This window comes from Archocentrus centrarchus, chromosome 6, assembly GCF_007364275.1.
Source record: "Archocentrus centrarchus isolate MPI-CPG fArcCen1 chromosome 6, fArcCen1, whole genome shotgun sequence".
Lineage (NCBI taxonomy): Eukaryota > Metazoa > Chordata > Actinopteri > Cichliformes > Cichlidae > Archocentrus > Archocentrus centrarchus.
Window position 1 is genome coordinate 17,089,446 of NC_044351.1, and position 21,096 is coordinate 17,110,541.

Here is a 21,096-nt window from a genome sequence, read left to right on the forward strand (position 1 = left end):
AAAAAATACTGTACCGTGTTTTGGTTGTTTTTGATATCTTGACTATGGTTGAGGAAAAAAATGTTAACAGCTGCTTCTGTACAATGCAATATGATGTAGTATCTTTTTTTCTGAAGCCAAGCCAAACTTGAGTCTCAAGCTGTTACTCGAGTCTGCCTCCATCTGTACATGGATGAGCACATGAAGACTGAGAAACTGTTCAGCATGAGTTTTCAACAGTCTTTGGTGATAACAGTGGAAACAGTGGAGTAATGGTAGACTAGTAAATAAACAGCTTACAGATGATCATTTCAAGAGAATTGCAGTCATAAACTGTTACTACTGATTATAGTTGGCAAACTGTACAATTACAGCTGCAATCTGACACATCCACATTCTAATATTGTATTGGAATTTATGAGGGAAATTTTTAATCCAACTCTCATCTGCAACTAAGAAAAGATTCTTTAATTTAGGGGATGTATTGTCAAGCTCCTGTAATCCAGTTATAAATCACTCAAGGAGCACAAATCAGACCAGAAAGATTACCCTTTTTTTTTCCATTATCACCTTTCCTCTTGCTGCTTTAAAATGTATCTAGTTTCATCAACAGTATTATTGTTATTGTCATTATTTGTAAATGGGAATAAGGGAGAACTGCAGAACTTAAGCAAGTGTTTCTAATTTGTTTTTTTCTGAGTGGCATTTCTCACTTATAGTTTTTCAAAGTGTGATGTGAATCTCACTGGTTGTGTGGCTTTACCTCAGACAAATAGCTCCTAACTGTCCTTGTGCAATCTTTGTTTGGTGTAACGTGGATGTCTGGAGATTCCCTCCTGTAGTTGCCACATTATTTGAAAATGTTTTGTAAGTTTGCACAGCAAAGTTTTTTTTTTTTTTTATTGCACTCTGAGACTCTAAATCACCATATTCTGTGCTGGGTTTTGTCAGTTTGTTGTCTTGTTAGGGTTGTGCATTTATGTCACAAAGTCATCATGTTGTCATTCAGTGAATTTACTTACATTGGAGTCAAGGAGGTCAATGCTGTCCAAGCTCTTGCTCCTGTGAATGCGGCCCTTGATGCGGCGGAGTGATGGCTTGCCCTGACTGGTGCTCACGGAGGAGGCTGCTGTGTTGGAGCCCGCGGTAGGACTGGGATGTATCCTGAGGTGAGCGCAGAGGGAGCAGGAGGAGAAGGAGGACAGAGAAAAACAGCAACACCACATCAGGGCAAATAAGCACACATCATGCATATTTTTAACACAGCAGGAGAAAGTGCCACAAGCTAGACTAAAGAAGACAAGGAAGTACACTTTAGTCATGTTTCTGCTTGTCAAAATGCCACAGCCCCCCTACAGGATAAAATGGCATTTAAAGAAATCTATAATAGGATTTCATTTCACAGAAACACTGCAGGGAAGCAGTGCAGCTCCAAATACAGAAGGCCCGTGCAACTCTGCAGGCCATGACAGCTAAACTATAGCTGGGTCATGGTGAGATGTGGGGAGGAGGCACACTTGGCTGACCTATCACCAACGCTCTCATGAAATGAAATGTTGTACCCTTTGCAAATGACATACTTAGGCAGCACCGCTGGAACCCTGCTGACCACATTGAAATCCTCTACCTCGCGTTCCCTTTGTGTTTCCCACGTTCATTTCTTAATTGCTGTGTAAATTGCTATAATCACCACAAAATGAATCAGCCCGGTGGGGGAGTGAATAAACCAATCACAGCTATTGCCTTTATTTTAAGCCTTGCCATATGTTGCTTTAACAACACCTTCTGATAGGGCACATTAGTTGTGCTTAGAAGTATTTAGAAAATAAACATTAATAGTGGCTTTATTAGTGGTTTATAATGAGCTACTAATGTTTTGCATGGAGGAAGTTATTTTAATTAGGTGCAAAATATGGGCAGATTTTTTATTTAGAAAATGTGGACAGGCTCGCTTTATATCCAGAGAAGCTGGTGACTGAATACATCCTTGTGTTAACTATGGTTACATCACTTTACCATCACACTGAAATGTACCAAAATCAATATACACTCATCTGCCCAGTCACTTTATTAGGTACACCTGTTCAACTGCTTGTTAACCCAAAGTTCCAGTCACATAGCGGCAACTCAGTGCATTTAAGCATGTAAGCACGGTCAAGAAGACTTGCTGAAGTTCAAACCGGGCCTCAAAATGGGGAAGAAAGGTGATTTAAGTGACTTTGAAGGTGGCATGGTTGCTTTTGCCAGATGGACTGGTTTGAGTATTTTAGAAACTGCTGATCTGATGGGATTTTCTCATACAGCTATCTCTAGGGTTTACAGAGAATGGTCCAAAAAGAGAAAATGTCCAGAGCAGCAGTTCCCTGGGTGAAAATGCCTTGTTGATACCAGAGGAGAATGGCCAGACTGCTTTGAGATGAAAAAAGGCAGCACTCAACTAACCAGTCGTTACAACCATGGTATGCAGAAGAACATCTCTGAATGCACAACATGTCAAACTTTGAAGCAGATGGACTACAGCAGCAGGAGACCACACAGGGTGCCACTCCTGTCAGCTAAGGACAGGAAACTGAGGCTACAATTCACACAGGCACACTAAAATCCGACAACAGAACACTGACAGGTTTGATAAGTCTCAATTTCTGCTGCGACGTTCAGATTTTAGGGTCAAATTTTGGTGTAAACAACATGAACGCATGGATCCATTCTGCCTTGCATCAATGGTTCAGGCTACTGCTGGTGGTTTAATGGTGTGGGGGATATTTTCTTGGCACACGCTGGGCCCCTTTGTACCAATTGAGCATCATTTAGCCACCACAACCTACCTGAGCATTGTTGCTGACCATGTCCATCCCTTTATGACCACAGTGTACCCATCTTCTGCTTCCAGCAGGATAACACACCATGTCACAAAGCTCAAATCATTTTAATCTGGTTTCTTGAACATGACAGTGAGTTCGCTGTATTCAAATGGGCTCAACAGTCACCAGATTTCAGTCCAATAGAGCACCTTTAGGATGTTGGCTGGTCAAATCTTGCAAAAAGAGTGGAGTGTTAATTGTCAGTAATCTATTGATAAATAGTCAAGAGCTGCAATCACCTGTTTTCCTTTCCTATTGTCAACTGTAAAGTTATTGTTCTATAAATCTCATCTATAAATCATCCCTAAATAAGTTATTAAGAGTTTATAAACCCATTCAAAATTTTGTTTTATCTGTGACTTCAAATAAGTATTTTTCAGCAAAATCACAAAAAAATAAGCGCTTTCTGGACTTTCTCTGTTTATACTACTATGATCTGATTGTTCGGACAAAAATATGTAAAACTGTTATACTTGGATGATACATACATATTTGTTTTACTCTTTAGAATATTTTACACACCAAACACTACTTGAATAAGAAGATAATCTGTAGTTCAATCCATAATAAATTAAAATGTTACCCTAGTATTTTAATCAGCAGCATATGTTGTTTCATAATTTTTCCATCACAGAATTAATTCAGTGCAGCATAAGATTCTCATGAATATACGAAGCTCAGACAGCATATTGTAGCTCAAATTGCTGCTATTGTTACAGCCTCTTCTCTTCTCCGAGTTGCTCTTAATGAGGATTTAGCTAGTGCAATATTCAATGAGGTAAAATCCTGTCTACACAGTGCAGCTCAGAGAAAACAGATATCCATTAGCGAGCTCAGCAGCAGCCTTGAGGAGCTCTTGAGGTTTGGAAGCTCAGCAGAGACTTTATGAAAGAAAGGCATGAACGAAAATGGGAAGGAAGAGAACATCGCCATCCACTTTCTACCTGCATTAATTCAGTAGTTGCCTGAAGCAGAGTAAGGCGCTTACTGGCTGGAAATGCTAGTGTGAACCATTCAACAGTACATGCAGTCAATTACTGCCGACCTCAGGTTGTTCTCATAAACAATACAGCAAACATGACTAATGAGAAAAGCTGCTTGGATTGTATCGCAGGCCTGGTGCAGTCCTGCGCATTCAGAGCCTCATTTCTTGGATGTTGATTCTGAAATGGATTTCAGCCAAAACACTTCGAGCCATAAAGGCACAGCATAACATAGTGCCAGCAACTGTGCCGACTCAGATATAATGTGCGGTGAATTATTTTCTTCTTCTCTAACAAATATGCAGGTATAAAGTTTCACTTGTGATCTGAGACAATATATAACACTGTGAGGGTTAATAATAGCCTCTCCTTTTCACTTGTGACATTTATGGACACAGTTTAAGCTGCATGGATGGATAGATGGCATTTGGCACCCAGAAATATTGCCAAAGTGATTGAAAGTCAAAAGAATGCTTTATAATTTTAAGACACGTACTCAAGGAGTTGAAATTTTAAAGGAGTAGCTCGAGATTTAGGGAAATACTATCACATCTTTTCATCTGTTGTCTAATGTGAGCCTGGCTGACGGTGTGCTATGGATGTACAAACCATTCACTTTTGGAGAAATCTGACCGGTTACCCGGTAGACTTAAATAATTTAACCAGCTGTGTGCCATGATGAAGTTAATTTTATTCCTTGAGAAATGCAAAGACCACTTCAGTCACTTCATATCTGTTAATGTTTTCTTTTCCTTTTTTTCTGTCACATGTTGTTACAGAAGTGGATGTGCACTTTTTTGATATTTTTTTGTTCGTGCCCCTTGTCTGTTTCATACGTGAAAAAAAAAAATATCTTGCTGTAACTTCCTGGATCATTGCTGTCACCATCTTCCAACAAATATGAGCAGCAGGCCTTGCTGGCTCTTTGTAAACCACAACTTTTCATTTCATACGCCAACAAATGAGGTGTAATGCGCTTTAGAGGTGCTGGTGAACAGGTCTTCTTATGTTGGCTTTCTGTCCAGTTTTTATGCTAAACAAGGTTTTTTCCTGCATAGAGAAATTGTTCGCTGTCCCTAACATGGCAAAAAACCTATAACATCAGGTTTCATAGGGGGTGTTCCTGAGATAGTCCTGATTGAATGGGGCCCCATGGGGCTGCCAGTTTTAATCATGTTTTCAACAGAAGGGGGTTCAAGACACTAGTAGTTCCATTTTAGATTTTTTCAAGGGATTGTCAGCCTACATCACAGCACCATGAACCACTTTACAGCAGTCACCATTTTGATATCAGGCATCCAGCAGCAGCCGTTATGATATGCAATTATATTGTGATTTAAAATATTTTCCTCACATCTGTTGCAGTTATCATTTGAAAACTGGTCCCATCAAAGGAGTACACCCTGTTGTAAATCCTTTAGTGACCAATCAGTGTGCATTAGCAAAATGCTAGTGTTTGCATAGGCTAAACTAGCCTCCTAATGAAGACAACAGTGGTATTGTTTTGTTCAATTCTGGATACCATTTGGGGCTTTTTGTCCAGAAATGATTTTTAATAATGATTTCATACCTATAGCTTTAGTCCTATTCATAGAGAACTATCTTGGCAGTGTCCTTTACAGTAATCACAACACATTTTTCTACAATCGGATTAGATTAGGTAGTTAAAAGACTCTTCATAGATTGGCCATAGCCAAAGAAAAATCATTGTAATAAACAATAAACAAAAAGCATTTTTAACTTTTTTTTTTTTTTTTGCCAGTTTGGGATTATTTTGTCTTTCTTTATGAAAGAGAAAAAAAAGGAGAATCCACAGATTTCTATCAGGTAAGGTAATGCAGACTCATTACCTTTATTGTACTTATACAGTATTAAGTGGACCGATCATTTTTATGTAAGCAGAAACCCCCCCAAAGACCCATTATGAGCCAGGAAAAACCCTGCTAAGGTATTCTTCCCAGCTGCAGGCTGCATATTAAGGGAAGACACATGAGAGTGTTATCAATGTTCACAGCTAATGGCCAGCGAGAAAGCAAATGGGCAAATTTCCCAAAATGTTCAGAGAGACTACATATGTTACGGAAAGGACATTTCATCAGGTGTGATATTTTTTGCTGGTGCCAAATAGCCGTATAGACTTAAGTATGAATGAATGAATGCAGGATTTTTATCAATAAAAGCCTAAAAGGTATCTACAATCATTTATTTGCTGCTTTGTAACAAACAGTTCCAAGTGTTTGATGCATGGCAATTTAACAAAACAGCATGGCTCATCTTGGCTCTCACATGATGAGAGTGTTGGAGACTTGGATCATTTGTAGCCTCTTACAACAAAGAAAATCCACTTCAAAAGTTAATGGAATAAGATCAATGCCAAGACCCCAGATGGCCAGATGACCACAACAGAGTATAATAATGTAGTTCACAAATAAGGTCAAGCAGATCCCTGATGCTATTACAAAGAAAGGACGGAGAACACACACACATTAATCAGTTGCAGGACTTTCTGCCATCCCCAGTTCCCTCTCTCTGGCTCTCTCAGTCTGCCTGGAGGAGCCATCAGGTACGATTAGCTCGAGCAATAATGGCTAGTGCTTAATCAGCAGGTCAATAGGCAATGTTTCGCTCCATTCCTCCCATCTTGGCCAGCGCTAATATAACCCTTAACAAGAAGAGCAATCCTGACCATTGTCTGCCACACACACAATAAAGCACATAAAGAAAAACACACTGTAAGAGAAACGCTTATACTCAGCTAACTCCAATAAAGCTTCAGCTAAATTAGTTATCTCTCTACACTTTTACCCCCCTATCTTCGTGTTTTTGTTGTGTTATTTGGAGAAAAGGCACAGGTATAAATAAGATGAAGCATTACATAAACATAGTAGACTTGTTGTATTATCCCTACAGGCTTGCAACAGAGTGTAAAGTTCATTAAGTCAGGTTAATGCTAATCTTTGGCTGTGTGCAAGTAGGGAATGGGTTTTTTTAAGGCTGGAGGCAAGAGGAACATCTGTTTGCAAAGACTAATCCTAATTTAGATAGATGCTGCTGCTATTCAGTCTTTATTAAAGGCAAGCAGAGCTGTGCCTCCTCTTACATGGCGCACACAGCCGTTGGACGGTGGATGGTGTAAGTGTTCAGGCAGGGCGGTGTGTAATCTCACTGCCACATGCTGTGAGATCAGCAGCAGAACAGGAAGCTGTTCTGACCATTTGACCAGAAATGGGACCGAATTAATGCTGTAATTATGGAAAGAGCTCAAAACAGGGTACTTGAACGATACAGTGAGCTGCTTCTGCATACAAATGCAAATGCCTTTTTTTTTTCTCCATTTAAACTGGTGTCACATCCTGTTATGCATCTGCACAAAAATTGCATTTGTGAATGGAAAAGCATAATCAGTGGTGCCTTTTCAAATCCTTAGCAGGGAGATGTACAGAGCTGGCGGCGCAATCATTTTCTTGAAGGAATTAGCCAATTATTCTTGATGTACAGTTACATCAAAGAGAAAAAGAGTCAGTCCATTTTATCTTCAGCTTTAACCAAGCAATTATCTTCCAGTTTGTAAGGACTAAACTGTTTTTAAAAAAAAAAACAGTATTGATCGGAAAGGTAAATGTAATTAACTTGACTGTGAAAAAAAAAGGATTAATACATCAGGACATCTTTCTCAAAACCCTTGCAGAGAGAAGTCAGAAGTAATACAAATTACAGTAAAAATAAAAAAGAATAGAACAGTTACAGCACATATATAAAATAATAATGTTTTTGCTCTTTTAGGTTTAGGTTTTATAATTCACAATGTAGCTATTTCTCTGTGTGTACATATTTGCTTGACAAAGTCGCTATAGGCTACGTTTCTGACCGAAACCAATCAAACGAGGACACTGCAGCACATTCATTTGACTTGGTGCTTAAGAGGACATGGAAAATGACCTGTACACACTCTTTATGTATTTTGTCACTGTTTTTTTTTTTTTTTACAATAAACCCAATGAAGAATGAAAAAGAAGTGGAAGTATTCACTCTCATATGAATGATAAATGGCAGTGTGGCCCATGAGAAACGCAGTTTAGTAGCATCACTACTATTAATGTGATGGTTAGTACTACTAGTGTTACTACTTACTACTTCTGAAACTTTTGTGGAGCCTTTCCAGCAGACAGGGCGAGAGGTCACCAATCTGTCGCAGGGCTAATGCACAGAGACAGGCAACTATTTACGCTCACTTTCACATCTACGGACAATTTAGGATCACCAGTTAACCTCAGATAACACTCTTTGGACTGTGAGAGGAAGCTAGAGCACTACATGAGATGTGTAAACATGCAAGCTACAGACAGAGGGGCCCCAGCCAGCTGGTGGAGTCCCAGGACCTTGTTCCTGTGTGGCAGCAGTGCTAACCATTGCACCACTGTGCTCGCAGGTTATGTTAATAACAATAAGAAATAAAAGCATAATGTGTGGAGATGTTAGTCCCAGACTGTGTATTTTATGTGCTTTTTTTTTTCTCAAATGTTACCATGCGTAGTGATTGATAAAAATACAATATAAAATAATTTGCTGATGTCTCATCACGTCAGTGTTTTGACTTTTTTCACATGTTATTATATATTCATTTGAAAATGCACTTCAATGAGTTTGTGACCTCTTGATGTATTTTCCCACCTTCATGGCAACCTTATGGTTTCCATAGGATTTGGCAGATTAGTGAACACGGCAGCACAAATAAAATCTGGAAGGTGTTTGAGACCAAAAGGCTTTTTATCAAAGATAAGTTAATGTTGAATGACGTTTAAAAGCACATCAATCTGAACAGCGTTTGCTGCACTGAACTGTAATGTGGCATCTACAAAATGCAAATGTCACGTGCAATATGCTTAATTTAAATGCAGATTTCAAACAAAGCTGAATGATTAAAAGAAAAGCAACACATTAAAGAAATCCCTTTGACATGATTTGAAAAACTGTTAGGTGTGACAAAAAGCATTTACAGTGATCGTGTGGTCCACTCAGTGACAAACAACGAAATAAAGTTTAGAAACAGAACACCACTGGTTATCTTCACAGCGACTGTGTTTCATTTTTCAGTTGCTGGGATTGCTGGGAGTTAGCTGTAAAAAAAAAAAATATTAAGTTTAACAAGGTCAGAGATCACTTAAGAGTTACACAACCACTTAAGCCTTTTGTATCAGTGTGCTGCCATAGACGAGACAATAAAGAGTTTCTTCCAAAATCTCCCTAAATATGGAGGTCTAAGTATGAAAACAACAGTAAGAGAAGAAACATGAAAGGAGCCCTCAGTCTGAGTGAAATAAATCCCATATCTTCTTCCACGGGGGCAATTAGGCTAATAAGACAATGACTAAGGAATATGATTAGCCAAAGAGACTGAAAGATAAAAAGCTGCATGTGGTAAGCTCCTGACCCCTGCGGAGGTTACAGCGGCACTTTGACTCCTCTTCATTGTTTATGAGGGATGGTGGCGGTTGTAAATATTTGAATTAAGACACAGCAAAAGAGTACAGAGACACCTTATTGCTTCAAATTACTTACTACTAATGTCTGTTATACACATCCTGTTGTTATAACGTGAAGTAATTTTAACTTGGAGGTGTTTTTCATATGCTCTTAAATTATGGCTGTTTTGTCCTTGGCTCAGTCACTGAAATGGTTTAGGTTGGCTTAAAAGAGGTGATGATAACAGTTAAGCGTCTCGCACACACTGGAGCCATGCCAGCGTGAGCCACACTGTGCGATACATTTTGAATTTGTGTAAGACGCTATCAGAGTGGCACTGAGCCTATTGAATCCTAATTAACCATCTTTGCTTTCAAACAAGATGGTAATCCAGCTGTAATTAGGGATACTGTGTTGGAGCCCCCCCCGAAACAATCTACTTACAGTAAGGAAAAGGAATGAAAAGAAGGGCAGCCTTGAAGTAAACAAATGAACAAGGCAGCAGCAGGAGAAAGAAAGAAAGAAAGCGAGTGAGAGGTGGTCACTGCAATATACTGTAGCATTCAGGCACAGAGTAATGGGGACACTGAATAGGTGGGTAGACAAGACACAAAGACATGCTGAGAGCAGATCATGGAGGTAAATGTTTAATGAGAGGTGTACAGATGCCCAGCTGCAGCACAGGAAATAAAAACAGGAGAGAAACATGTTTCATGCTTTACATTTTATTAACTAGTTACAAGACAGCTTTGAGAACCGGAGTGAGGTTGGGGGAGGAGGGGTGGTGTTTACCACATGATTAGCTTGATGATGACATTTCCAGTGACAACAGCTGTGCAGTGGAGGCCATACAGTACAATAACGCACATGAAGTTGGGGGGTGGAAGGGTGGAAGGGGGTAAAGAAAACCACGATGAAGCTATGACATCATCCTAACGCATTCAACTTTACAAACTAATGGAGGGGAAGGACAAGGCTAAAGAGCCACTTGTCTCCAAACACGCACGCGCGCACAGTCACGCACGCACGCAAACTCCCAGCATGCGGAGTAGTTGCTTTGCCCACTGTGTATCGACCACCGTGGGTTTGTAATGATTGCAACATGGTGCAGACCGGCTGCAGTGGCTGACAGGAATATTATGTCATTTTCGGTGTGTGAGCCGGGCGCATTTTGGCTCCGTAACCCGCTCATCATTTGACGAGATGTGGGAGGCGACGGCTCGGCTCATCGCAGCCCCCCTTTCTCGCTCCCCAACCTGCATCACATCATCACCATCATCCGCACCAAGATTGATACTCACCACATACGCTTCCTGGGTGGAAGACAATGTTCTTTGTTGGAGGCGGTCACCCCCAGAGCCAGCTGCATAACAGTAATGTATTTCTGGTAATTCACCATGGTACTGTCCACCGCTACTAAAAATCCAACCCAAAGAAAAGCACAGGTGATCATATATTTCTTTATTCCCTGGCATCCGCCTCCGCTGCGTCTTCCATGCTCAGCATCACAACGCCATTTCCAGCGCTGAAGGACTGACAGCGAAAACACTCCCCAAGGAGCTGAGCGAAAGGTGCCGTACTGCTGCGACCCATGTCTGCAATGACACTCTGACCGTGTTTTAGCTCTGACAAACAGACCGCCGATCCATCCGAACTGTGATTTTTTTTAAGTCTTTTTTTTTTTTTTTTTTTTTTTTAATGACTACGGTCAGGATTTGGACATTATCTCCTTCCTCCTGCCTCCTCCTTCCTTTCCTGGGTTGGAAACACTCTCTTAAAAACGCTGCAGCGTCCAGGCGTCCGTGTGTGTGAGGTAGGGGAGAGAGTGTGTACAGTGTAGTCAGAGGGGAACGAGGGAGGGAGGGAGGAGGGAGGAGAAGGGGGGGGGTCGGTAAGGGACCGATTAATTTAGAGATGTTCGGTTGTAGCATCTGCTTAGGAAGTCGAAAGTTTGTCTTTAATTACTTGTTAAGGGTTGCTTTTTGGTTTTTTAGAAAGTCGACTACCTTTGTGTTACGTAATACTTCCGGGAAGCAGTAATGACTTACAGGGGCGTAACTAAAAATTCAGAGCTCCCTGAGTAACCCTCCCTCCCCTGATAGATTAATGATGGCTGAAATCCCTTCTGGTTTTTCAGTGTCAGGGACGGGGTGTGCTGGATAACCAGGCATGCCTCCACCAATTTTATTGCATTTTAAATAAATTTAAAAAAAACTAAACAAAAATACACAAGTGATAGATTTCCGCAGCTGTTAAGGAATCCATGAGGGTCCAAATTGGTTTGAGTGATACAAAAATGGTGAGCACAAAGCTCCATGTGGACCAGTTACCCATGCACCCTTCAGGCAGACTTATAAAAAGTACGGCAGGAATGACTACTGATCCATGGTGTCTGCAGCTGCCAGTGTCCGAATCCACAACCAAGCATAATCCCCATCTTACTAAATAAATTATGACATATGGGAAACATGTGACATCCAGATAAACTTCTATTCCACTAAAGAGATGAAAAGCAGAGGCTGATTAATTCAGCAGATTGTCTACATGGCTACACTGTCACACACCCATGGTGATGCAGCTTGACTCAGTGTCTTGCCCAAGGAGTTTTCGACATGTGGACAGGAAAATCGACATCCCTTCACTTATTGGACAATCTGCTCTACCTCCTGAGCCTCAGTCACCCCTCGGGAAACAAGACCAATGAGAGCACTCAGACAGAAATGCCATATTTTCATTATGCTTTAGGTCTGCCTGACCCCAAATAGTTTCAGTCCACTGCTTAAGGTCTAACATTGTCTTGCACGCCCTCTGCTTCCGAAATGATTTAATGTCACCTAGCTGGAGAAGTAGTGCTACTATTAAACCAACTCCTAATATTAAAATATCAGTAAGAAGAATGTTGAATGAAAAAGTGTGCATGTTCTTGACTGATTTTCTGAACATTTTGTAAAAAATTGGAGCTAAATTTCAACAGGAACCTACTGTTGGTGTCTGTATAGGTTCTGAGTCATATAGAATAGTGCTTGAGTCGAAGGCAACTGGACTTCTTTTAGGTTCTTAAAGACATTTCACCTCCCATCTGAAAGGCTCCATCAGTTCTAAAAGCTGATGGGGAGACCCAGGTATTTAAATTATACTGGGGCTGTCACCTTGGAGGTGGACCTGAAATGCCAGGACATGACAGGAGCAGAGTCATCATTAGTAGCAGAGAAAAGCCTGTAAGCCTGTATCTGCTTACAGTACACTTCAGCATAAAGTGTATATAGTTTAGTGGGAAATTTTACTGCAAGTCTTACTTACGAGTACTTAACATTTTCCAGAGTTTCCTTATATTTTATCTGGTAATGAGGGACATAATATGCCATTTATCAAATCATTTTGAGTAAAAACAGCCAAGTGCTATTCATTTTTGTGAATATGCCACTTTCTTCTCTCTTAGTTCTGAATGCAAAGTGAATGTAAGCATCAACTGGGGAGATTTTAATGGGCCTTCTTGACTATTCTTAACTTATAAAATGCAACAAAAAGTAATGGATCATACATGTTACTGTACAGCTGCTGGCTTTCTGCTCATAACCATTTATGTATGACATTGATTAGTAGATAGTAACAGGATATGGTTGGTGAGTAATTTAACTTGAGAGTTTGTGAGAAGGCTTGCACAAACAACAGAGACAGACACCAAAGAGAATCACACCTACTGTACTGGCAACTTTGAGTATCCAGGACAGTTTTCAGTGTTTGGGCTGTAGGAAGAAACTGAGCACCCAGATGTAATACATGCAAGCTGACTGAGCCCAGCGAGGCTGCACTTTGAAAAGCACACCATGACAGAATGTGCTAACACTAACCCAGGTGACCAGCAATGTGTGTCCACAATCTACACTTGTCCTTCATACAGTGCGAATACACAGAGAAGCCTGTAGCAGCTGTCACATTTACTCATACAATCAATCGAAGAGCAAGACTGAAGATTACAACCAAATCATCAGTTCTGTGTCCACTTAACCCAAATTGCACATAAAGCATGCGAAGACTGGATATTCAGTACAATATTAAACTCAATATGAACTCATTTTATTGGACTTTTTCACTGGAGCCACGCCTCGTATTAATTTTATTGAACTTCTTTCAGGGAATTATTACTCTTAGTTATATTTCCATCACTGGGTTATGAATTCTGTGAACTCATACCTGTTACAACCACATTATTTTTAACTGGCTTTTTCCCACTTGTATATTTTTACATCACAACCAGCGATCAGTCAATCAAAGAGATTTTTGGCTCTTTTACTTTTTGTTTTTTGAGAGAGCTTGAGAAACATTTTTTAAAATTGGTAATGCCCAATAACAAAATGGACAATATGTTTTTTTTTTTTGCCTTTTTGATTATTTTGTGACTGATAAACTCAAGTGAAGAGTGGTCGTAGTAGCTCTGCTTCAGTGGACTGTGCTCACACCACCTGTCATTAGCAGCAAACAGACACTGGCGTGGGTTGTTTTTCAGTCAATAGACTGACACAGAGGTGCCGTCCTAAGCTTCAGAGTAAGTCGATTAGTCTAGACTTTGGAGTCTTAGAGGACACCTGAGTTTCTGAACTGCACTTCCCACCCTCACCAAAGCAGACAGAAACAAAAGATAAATGGAAACTGGGGATATATTTTATATATATATATATATATATATATATATGACAGAGAAAATAGATCATTTAACCATTGTGATAAAGGCATTAACTAATTTATTAATTTATATTTTAAAAAGTCTGAATGAAAATCCACTTCAGCAACTTTTTTATCATCCAAATGATTTCCACCATACAGCTAAACAGGCAGAGCATGACACTAAGACTGCCAGTGTCAGGGGAGCAAATCCCTCTGTGGCCAACGCTGCTAAAAATGTTTGCACCCATGATGCCGTACGCTTTGTCCACAAAAGTATCCTAAATCTACCGAAGTGACAGAGTGAAACTCACTTTGGCAAGTGCACAGTGACATTGCATCTGTAAAAGTACAATGAGCAGAGATGTAAAAAGAAACATTTTGGTGGATTAGGTGAGAAGATGTCCCTGCTTTTAAAGTAAATGTTCATCCAGGGTAAGATGCTTTAGAAATAGCAGAATTTACAGCAGAGCTGATACACTGAAAATGAACATCAGGCATATTCTGAAATGTAAAACAGCCCTTTTGGTGGTTGCCAGCTAGTTACTTCTGGGTGACTGGAAGCAGAAAAGCCTTCAGGGCTTTAAAGGAACCTAAATTTACCCAGTGTTCATACTTCCATAAATTCATTCATCCAGTACCTGCTGATGAAAAGCCTTCAGTGTGCATAAAGTAAATAGGATTTAGTTTTAAAAATAAAACAGTGTATGTTACACCTGCAAAGGCTTGAAACAAGCCTGGCTCCTACACAGGTTTCTGGTGCTGACAGAATATACAATAAGATATCAGTGTAGTTCAAATTTTATATGATGCTATAGACATATACGTTTACATCCAGTGGCCTTATATTTCAAATATATTTAGTCTGATTCAAGAAAATATATTTCAGTTTGATTAATTTTAGGCCAATAGAGTGCATGGATGTCATACATCACAGTCATTTACACCAAGATTTTATTTATTTTTATGAAAATTATCCAGGAAACCTCATGTTAAAAAAGCTCATAATTTCCCAATAATTACATTAAAATAGACACAAAATTACCAAATGTGTTAATAATGTAGTTTTTGTCTTTAACTCATCACACTGAAGATAGTTTGTTTTGAAAATACGACTAAACTGTGTGTGTAATTAGCAAACAGCACAAACAGTAATTTTAAAATGATTTATTAGTGGCACGGTGGTGTGGTGTTTAGTACTATTGCTGCACAACAGGAAGGCCCTGGGTTTGAATCCACCAGCCAGCTGGCGCCTTTCTGTGTGGAGTTTTCGTGCATATGTGGGTTTACTCTAGCTTCCTCCTGCAGTCCAAAGAGGTTAGTTTAACTGGTGATACTAAAATGGCTGTAGGTGTCAATGTGCGCGTGAATGGCTGCGATAGATTGTTGAGCTGTCCACAGGGTGTACCCCATTCTCACCCTATGATAGCTGGGATGGGCTCCAGCCCAGATGTGACCTTGAATTGAATACTGTAAGTGGAAGAAAATGGATGGATGTACTGTTAGTGGTACCTCGCTGTAGATTTTGTAGGATAATTCAGTTTTTTACATACACATTAAATCCAGACTGGCAATAATATCTCTGCATCCTGTTTGTAGCATCTTGGATCCTGTCAACAATCAGCTAATACACCGATAATGGAATCATCAGCCCAGAGTTGCGCTCCAAAAAAAACCCACCAGCAAAGCACTGTGTCGCCTCCCATTGACTAGAACGCCACTCAGATAACTCCCCTGATTAATCAGACACTGCACATCATCATTATCAGGCATGTAAGACACAGCAGCCATTAAATGATAGGAAAACTGCTGAGAACACACACACATTACCAAACAGTCTCTCTCTCTCTCTCTCTCTCTCTCTTGCTGTCTTTTTTTTTTTTCTTTCATGTGCATGGAAACCAGTGGTAGTGTGTCAGTGGGGAAGCACTAACACAGCAGTGGGTCAGTGTTTGTGCTGCAGTCTGAAGCCCACTGCATTTCCTTACACACTCCACTGCAGCACTTTGATTTCACATGCACCCCCCCCCATCTCCACAGAGGAGCCTGCCCCATCATTACCCTTCTCACATGAGAACCCACTGCTGACATCTCTTATTGTGTGCCGCACATTCACACACACCGACAGCAGCATGCTCACACAGACACGCACACAGGAGGTACACGTGTGAGCTAATAACACACGTAAGTACTTTTTTTTTTTTTTAGCAAGTAAATAGGACACACGGGGCTGCCCTTCTTTCTTGTGTCCTTACACTTGCTTGTCCACTTCTTTCTGTACAGCAGACTCAAAGCTGGTTTGTAGGACTTGGAAGCTGCTCCCAGAGGAGACAAACCTGGACAAAAGCCCTGAGAACCACTACCGCTGTAACACTGTGATTTATTACTTTTGCACCAAACAAAGAGGAGTTCACAGAGAAAGTCCTCTTCACATGAATGCACTGCACCAAGAAGACCAAGAGTAATGAAACACTCACACACACACAGTCACACCTCAGCGCTGTCGCAGTGCTTTCTCTCTGTGTACCATGAGGTGAGTCATCAGCACGGAGAAGCATAACCTCACAGCTCCAGCTAATCTCTGCTCTCCTCCTCCACCTCCTCTTCAACCTGCCAGCATCTCATTTTCTCCACTTATGGATGAAAGCGTGGTGACTTACATCATCGCTGCTGGCTCACATATAGCTATAAGGCCTCATAGATATAAGGCCTCAGATCCAGACACACGACCAGCACATGCTGGGTAATCGTTTCATTTTCCATAGGGGAATGTGATATATACAGGTTCTTAAACTAGCCAGTTACTCAGTAAATATTTCTGCGTATTCATGGGTTGATTCCACTTACATTTGTGCTTTAGTTTGGGCTAAGAAACCTTTTGCACATTCATACTCAGATGAGGGGTCAAGAGGTTTTAAATGTTGATTTCAAAAAGAGCAATAGCCTCATATTGTAAACACTCCTAAACTGGATTCAGCAAGCTTCACATCATTTCCTGCACCTTCCTGCAAAGAGCACTCAGGTTCTTTGTGCCCTTTAAGGCAGGAGCCTGGAGATGTGATTAAATGCTGCATGTTCACTCTCAGTCAGCAGGATACTGACCAGAGGCACAAAAAGCCCGACTAATAAACACAGTGCCTCTTTGAACCCACAGAGCTGACAATCAATCTGCTCTTCTGCTGTGGATCAGAGAAAGTGTTCAGGGAGTAAAGGTGAAAAAAAAAAGAACCTCACATGATTTCACACGGTTCAAACAAGAGGAAGATATTCCCAGGTTGCCTCCACATTTATAACAAGCCAGGCAGGAGTCATGCTTCACGCTGTCACACGGGGACACATGCTGGCACAGAATTTTTGAAACCAAGCATCCATCACTCGAGGCGGTTTCTGTCCTACTTCTTCTAAAAGTGAATAAACAAAAGATTATATTATGCTTTTTTATCCTGACATACATGCAGACAGCATTCCCTGACACTTGACTCGCCAGCTGTAAGAACATTAGCATCAAAAAAGACAAGTGCAGAGAAAACAAGCCTTTCATAAAACCTACAGATACATGTCGGAGACATCAGTTTCCAAGGAATGTCTTCACATATACAATACAGCTAGGCTGAACAGTCTCAGGTGAATGCACAAACAAAGCATCAAACCCTGAAATTAAATTTTAAAAGGACTTACATTTGCTTGTTGGCGTACTGCATCTCCTGTGGAGGCTCTGTGGCCATTCTGGCTGTGTGTGCTGTTATGCTGTTTAGTGTGTTGGTTTGTTTCTGTCAGCCTGTCTATGTGTGTATGTGTATGTGTGTGTGTGTGTGTGTGTGTCAGTGCCCAGGGCCAAACCACTGGGATGGCTGTCCCCATGCTGACTTAGCTGTCATACATTAAAAAGGAACGGCCCAGGGAGCATATCAGCTTGCCTGTCCCATCACTTGAAGCTTCACATCAACCCCCCGCCCACACACACACACACACACGCCCCCACCCACCTATCCATGCAACCTCTCAAACACACACACACACACACACACACACACACACACACACACACACACTCTATGAAATATTTCCTGCCCCACCCCCACCACAGTGCAAGCTGGGCTAAGGATGCTCTCCAGAGGTCTACACACACACCCAGAAAGACACCGTCACTCAGTCGTGACACATGCAAAAGGTTTGACACACACAGTGGCAAAAAACTGCCTCACAGGACTCTGTCTACCAGACATTGCTCTCTTACATATGCACCCCCCCCCCAAAAAAAATAAATAAATAAATAAAAAATACAGCAGAGGTCATTTTATGCTCCTCTTTTTGCAGCTTTATTCTTAGTGGCTCGGGAACTGTTTCAGCGCTCCATTGCTTGGATTATTCCTAAACATATTCCCTCATTTGGTGTTTTTAAAATTTTAAACAAGAGTTGCAGAGCGCTGTCAAGGATGGTTAGGATGAAATACAGAGGTGTTCAACTTGGTTGAGATGTGTTAGCTACAAATGCCAAAGCACAAAGCTTATAAGATTTTGAAAGATCATTTCATGTATTTTTTTTTTCAGCAGATTATGACCAAGCTCGTAGGTGATTGCTGGATTGTGAATTAGAGCTATAATTGAACTGAACTGAAGTGACATGAAGTCAACTCAGTGACCCCTCATGTCACATACAGTTGCAGTCAGAAGTTAACATACACTTATCATTTGGTAATATGGGGCTTTTAATGATTTTTTTTACACTGTTCTCTTTCCAGGGTGGAGTTACTGTGCAGCATACATTTTTAATGACTTTAAAAAAATACGAATTAGGTGCATGAGTTTGAATTTATTTTGGATTTTCTTGAATCCACACAAGGTCAAATGTACACATACAGGCTCAAATATATACATACATTCACTTAAATCTTTTAATAAGAGGTGCTGAAGGTTCTACAGTGTGAAGCACAGTGAAGCAACTGAGTGGGTGCAGCGCAAGAAAGAACTCCCTGCTCCAAAATTAACACCTTCACACTCAAATGAAATTTGCAGCATGGACGAGCAAAAGAGAAAAATTTGAGGGTCAGATGAACCAAAGATTGAGATCTTTGGCCACGATGACAAGAAGTATGTTTGGAGGAGTAAAGGTGAGGCTTTCAAACCCAAGAACACTGTACCAACTGTCAAGCATGGTGGCGGTTGTATCACACCCTGGGGCTGTTTTGCTGTCAGTGGCACGGGTACACTGCACAGAGTGGATGAAATAATGTATTCTACCATTTTTGCCAGAGTGGTCAGATATCGAGCCAGAATGATGCTAGAAGCTTGTTGATGGCTACCAAAAGCGTCAGACCCAGGTGCAACTTGCTGAGGGACATTTTACCAAATATTAGTGAGCCTGTATGTATAATTCTGGCCCTGCCTGGATTAGAGAAAATTTTAAGTGAATTCAAACTTGTGTGCCCAATTCTTGCTTTTTAAAGTCATTAAATATGTATGCTGTACGATCGTTCAACCCTGGAAAAAGAACAGTTCAAAGAAATCATTAAAAAAAAACCAAATTATCATGATATTCATGCAAATAATGGGTGTATTTTAGCTATGGAAGCATCTGCATTTGTATCGTTTCTTCACTCTTTTAGTCACACCTTTTAGTTTATCCTCTATCTGAATGTTTCGAACATGGAAGGATGATTTTATCTTCTCATAGCTCATCATGCAATTCATCAGAAATTAAACTCAACATGACATCATTAATATGTAAAGCAGCTCTCACCTGGAGTCAAACATGGGGTCGGTGTACATGGGAGGCGAGCACAGCGGTTGCTCTCCCGGACTGTTTGGGGGCACGAGGAGGCCCCCTTTCCTGCCCCGTCCTGAGACACCATCTGTAGGAACAGATTAATCTTTTAGCCGCTTTTTATGATTTGGTTGATTTACACCTCTTTCTCTCTGACCCGGTGTGCAAGCAGGAGAATTCACAAGCTGTTAATTGTGGGAAAATAGCCATATGTAAGGAAGACACTCATTTGGCTTTGTGAGAATGTGTTTCACGTAAAAGAATATTAATCTGGAATAGTGCGGCACAGACAAGGCCCCCTCAAACTGCATCCACGTTGAGGCCATATGTTGTCAGAGGCTAGTTAGGAACACTGGCAGCTCAGTAATCCCCTCAGCCACCCAGATTTAAGAAGCTATTTTTGCTTGCTCTTAGTCTGTTCTGCTGGATTACTGCAAAGTATTTTGATTTTCTTTGTGTTGTTTTCAACTTTAATGTGTATATATAATTAAAACTTTTGAACATATAAGTACAAAGCAGCCACTAAGCTGGAGCTCCTCTGCTATTTGAAATGCACACTGAAATGGTTTTAATAGAAAGCCCCTCTATCACCTTTCATTTTTGTGCTGGTTAACGATGTAATTAGAGGCTAAATTATGTTTGTACCTGCTCCATCCAACAGAAAGCAGGTTAGCAGGTGAGGACAAACTTCCTCCAAAACAGAGCAGAATGAGCAGAATGCAGCCGGCCCCTTCGAGGACAGATGGTCCAGGAATATCTCTGTCCGCTTCTTGTTGGACTCCTGTCCCAGGATTTCCTTGTACTCCCCCAGTGAGAAAACCTTATCATACACCAGGTAAGGAAGCACACTGTTGACATCCAGCTCGCTCAGGATTTTTTCTCTGTGCTGTTGGAGAATCTTAGCTGCCCATCTCTTCTTCCTGGCACATGGCCTCCTGCCAGACCTCTGTTGCTGCCTTCTTTGCCTCTTCACGAACCACCTCTTGGTGCCACTGCCAAACATCTTTAAGTTGAGGAAACCCACCAAAACTTCTTCCACAGCTCTGTCAAAATAGTTCCCAAAGGAGGGGAGGTGCATATTTCATGCCAGTGAAGAAACCACGCCGCATATTTCTTCAAGCCTCTCTTTGTTGTTGTCTGAGTCGTTTATCTGGGGCAGGATGAGACAATCTGGACAGTAGCTGATTTCTAGCTGGGTACTTAGCGACACTAAGAAGATTAACAGACTCTTAAGTACACCAATGCACATTGCTCACCAGTGCTTAGACATCCTCAACATATTTTGCATTATTTTCCTGTCTCGTCGGAAGATCAAACATTTACTTAAGTATTCATTTAATATCTGCACGGCCCATTTAATTAAAAATGTGTCTAACTAGTTTGT

At 40.8% G+C, this 21,096-nt stretch overlaps 1 protein-coding gene across 3 annotated transcripts in view; it reads right to left on the minus strand.

Moving 5' to 3' along the window:
* The window catches only part of tjp1b (tight junction protein 1b), a 68,451-nt gene extending 47,588 nt beyond the window's left edge, over positions 1–20,863 (minus strand). For 2 of the 3 annotated variants that reach the window (XM_030732562.1, XM_030732561.1), the window contains exons 1-2: positions 10,588–10,926; positions 1,002–1,143 (exon numbers count right to left, since the gene is read on the minus strand). In XM_030732562.1, coding sequence (XP_030588422.1) covers positions 1,002–1,143; positions 10,588–10,739 — 294 coding nt within the window. In that variant the 5' untranslated portion in view covers positions 10,740–10,926. Of the gene's footprint in view, positions 1–1,001; positions 1,144–10,587; positions 10,927–19,688; positions 19,801–20,357 lie in introns of those variants that run through there. The other variant, XM_030732559.1, reaches the window with a different exon arrangement.
* Between the last annotated feature and the right edge of the window lie 233 nt (positions 20,864–21,096).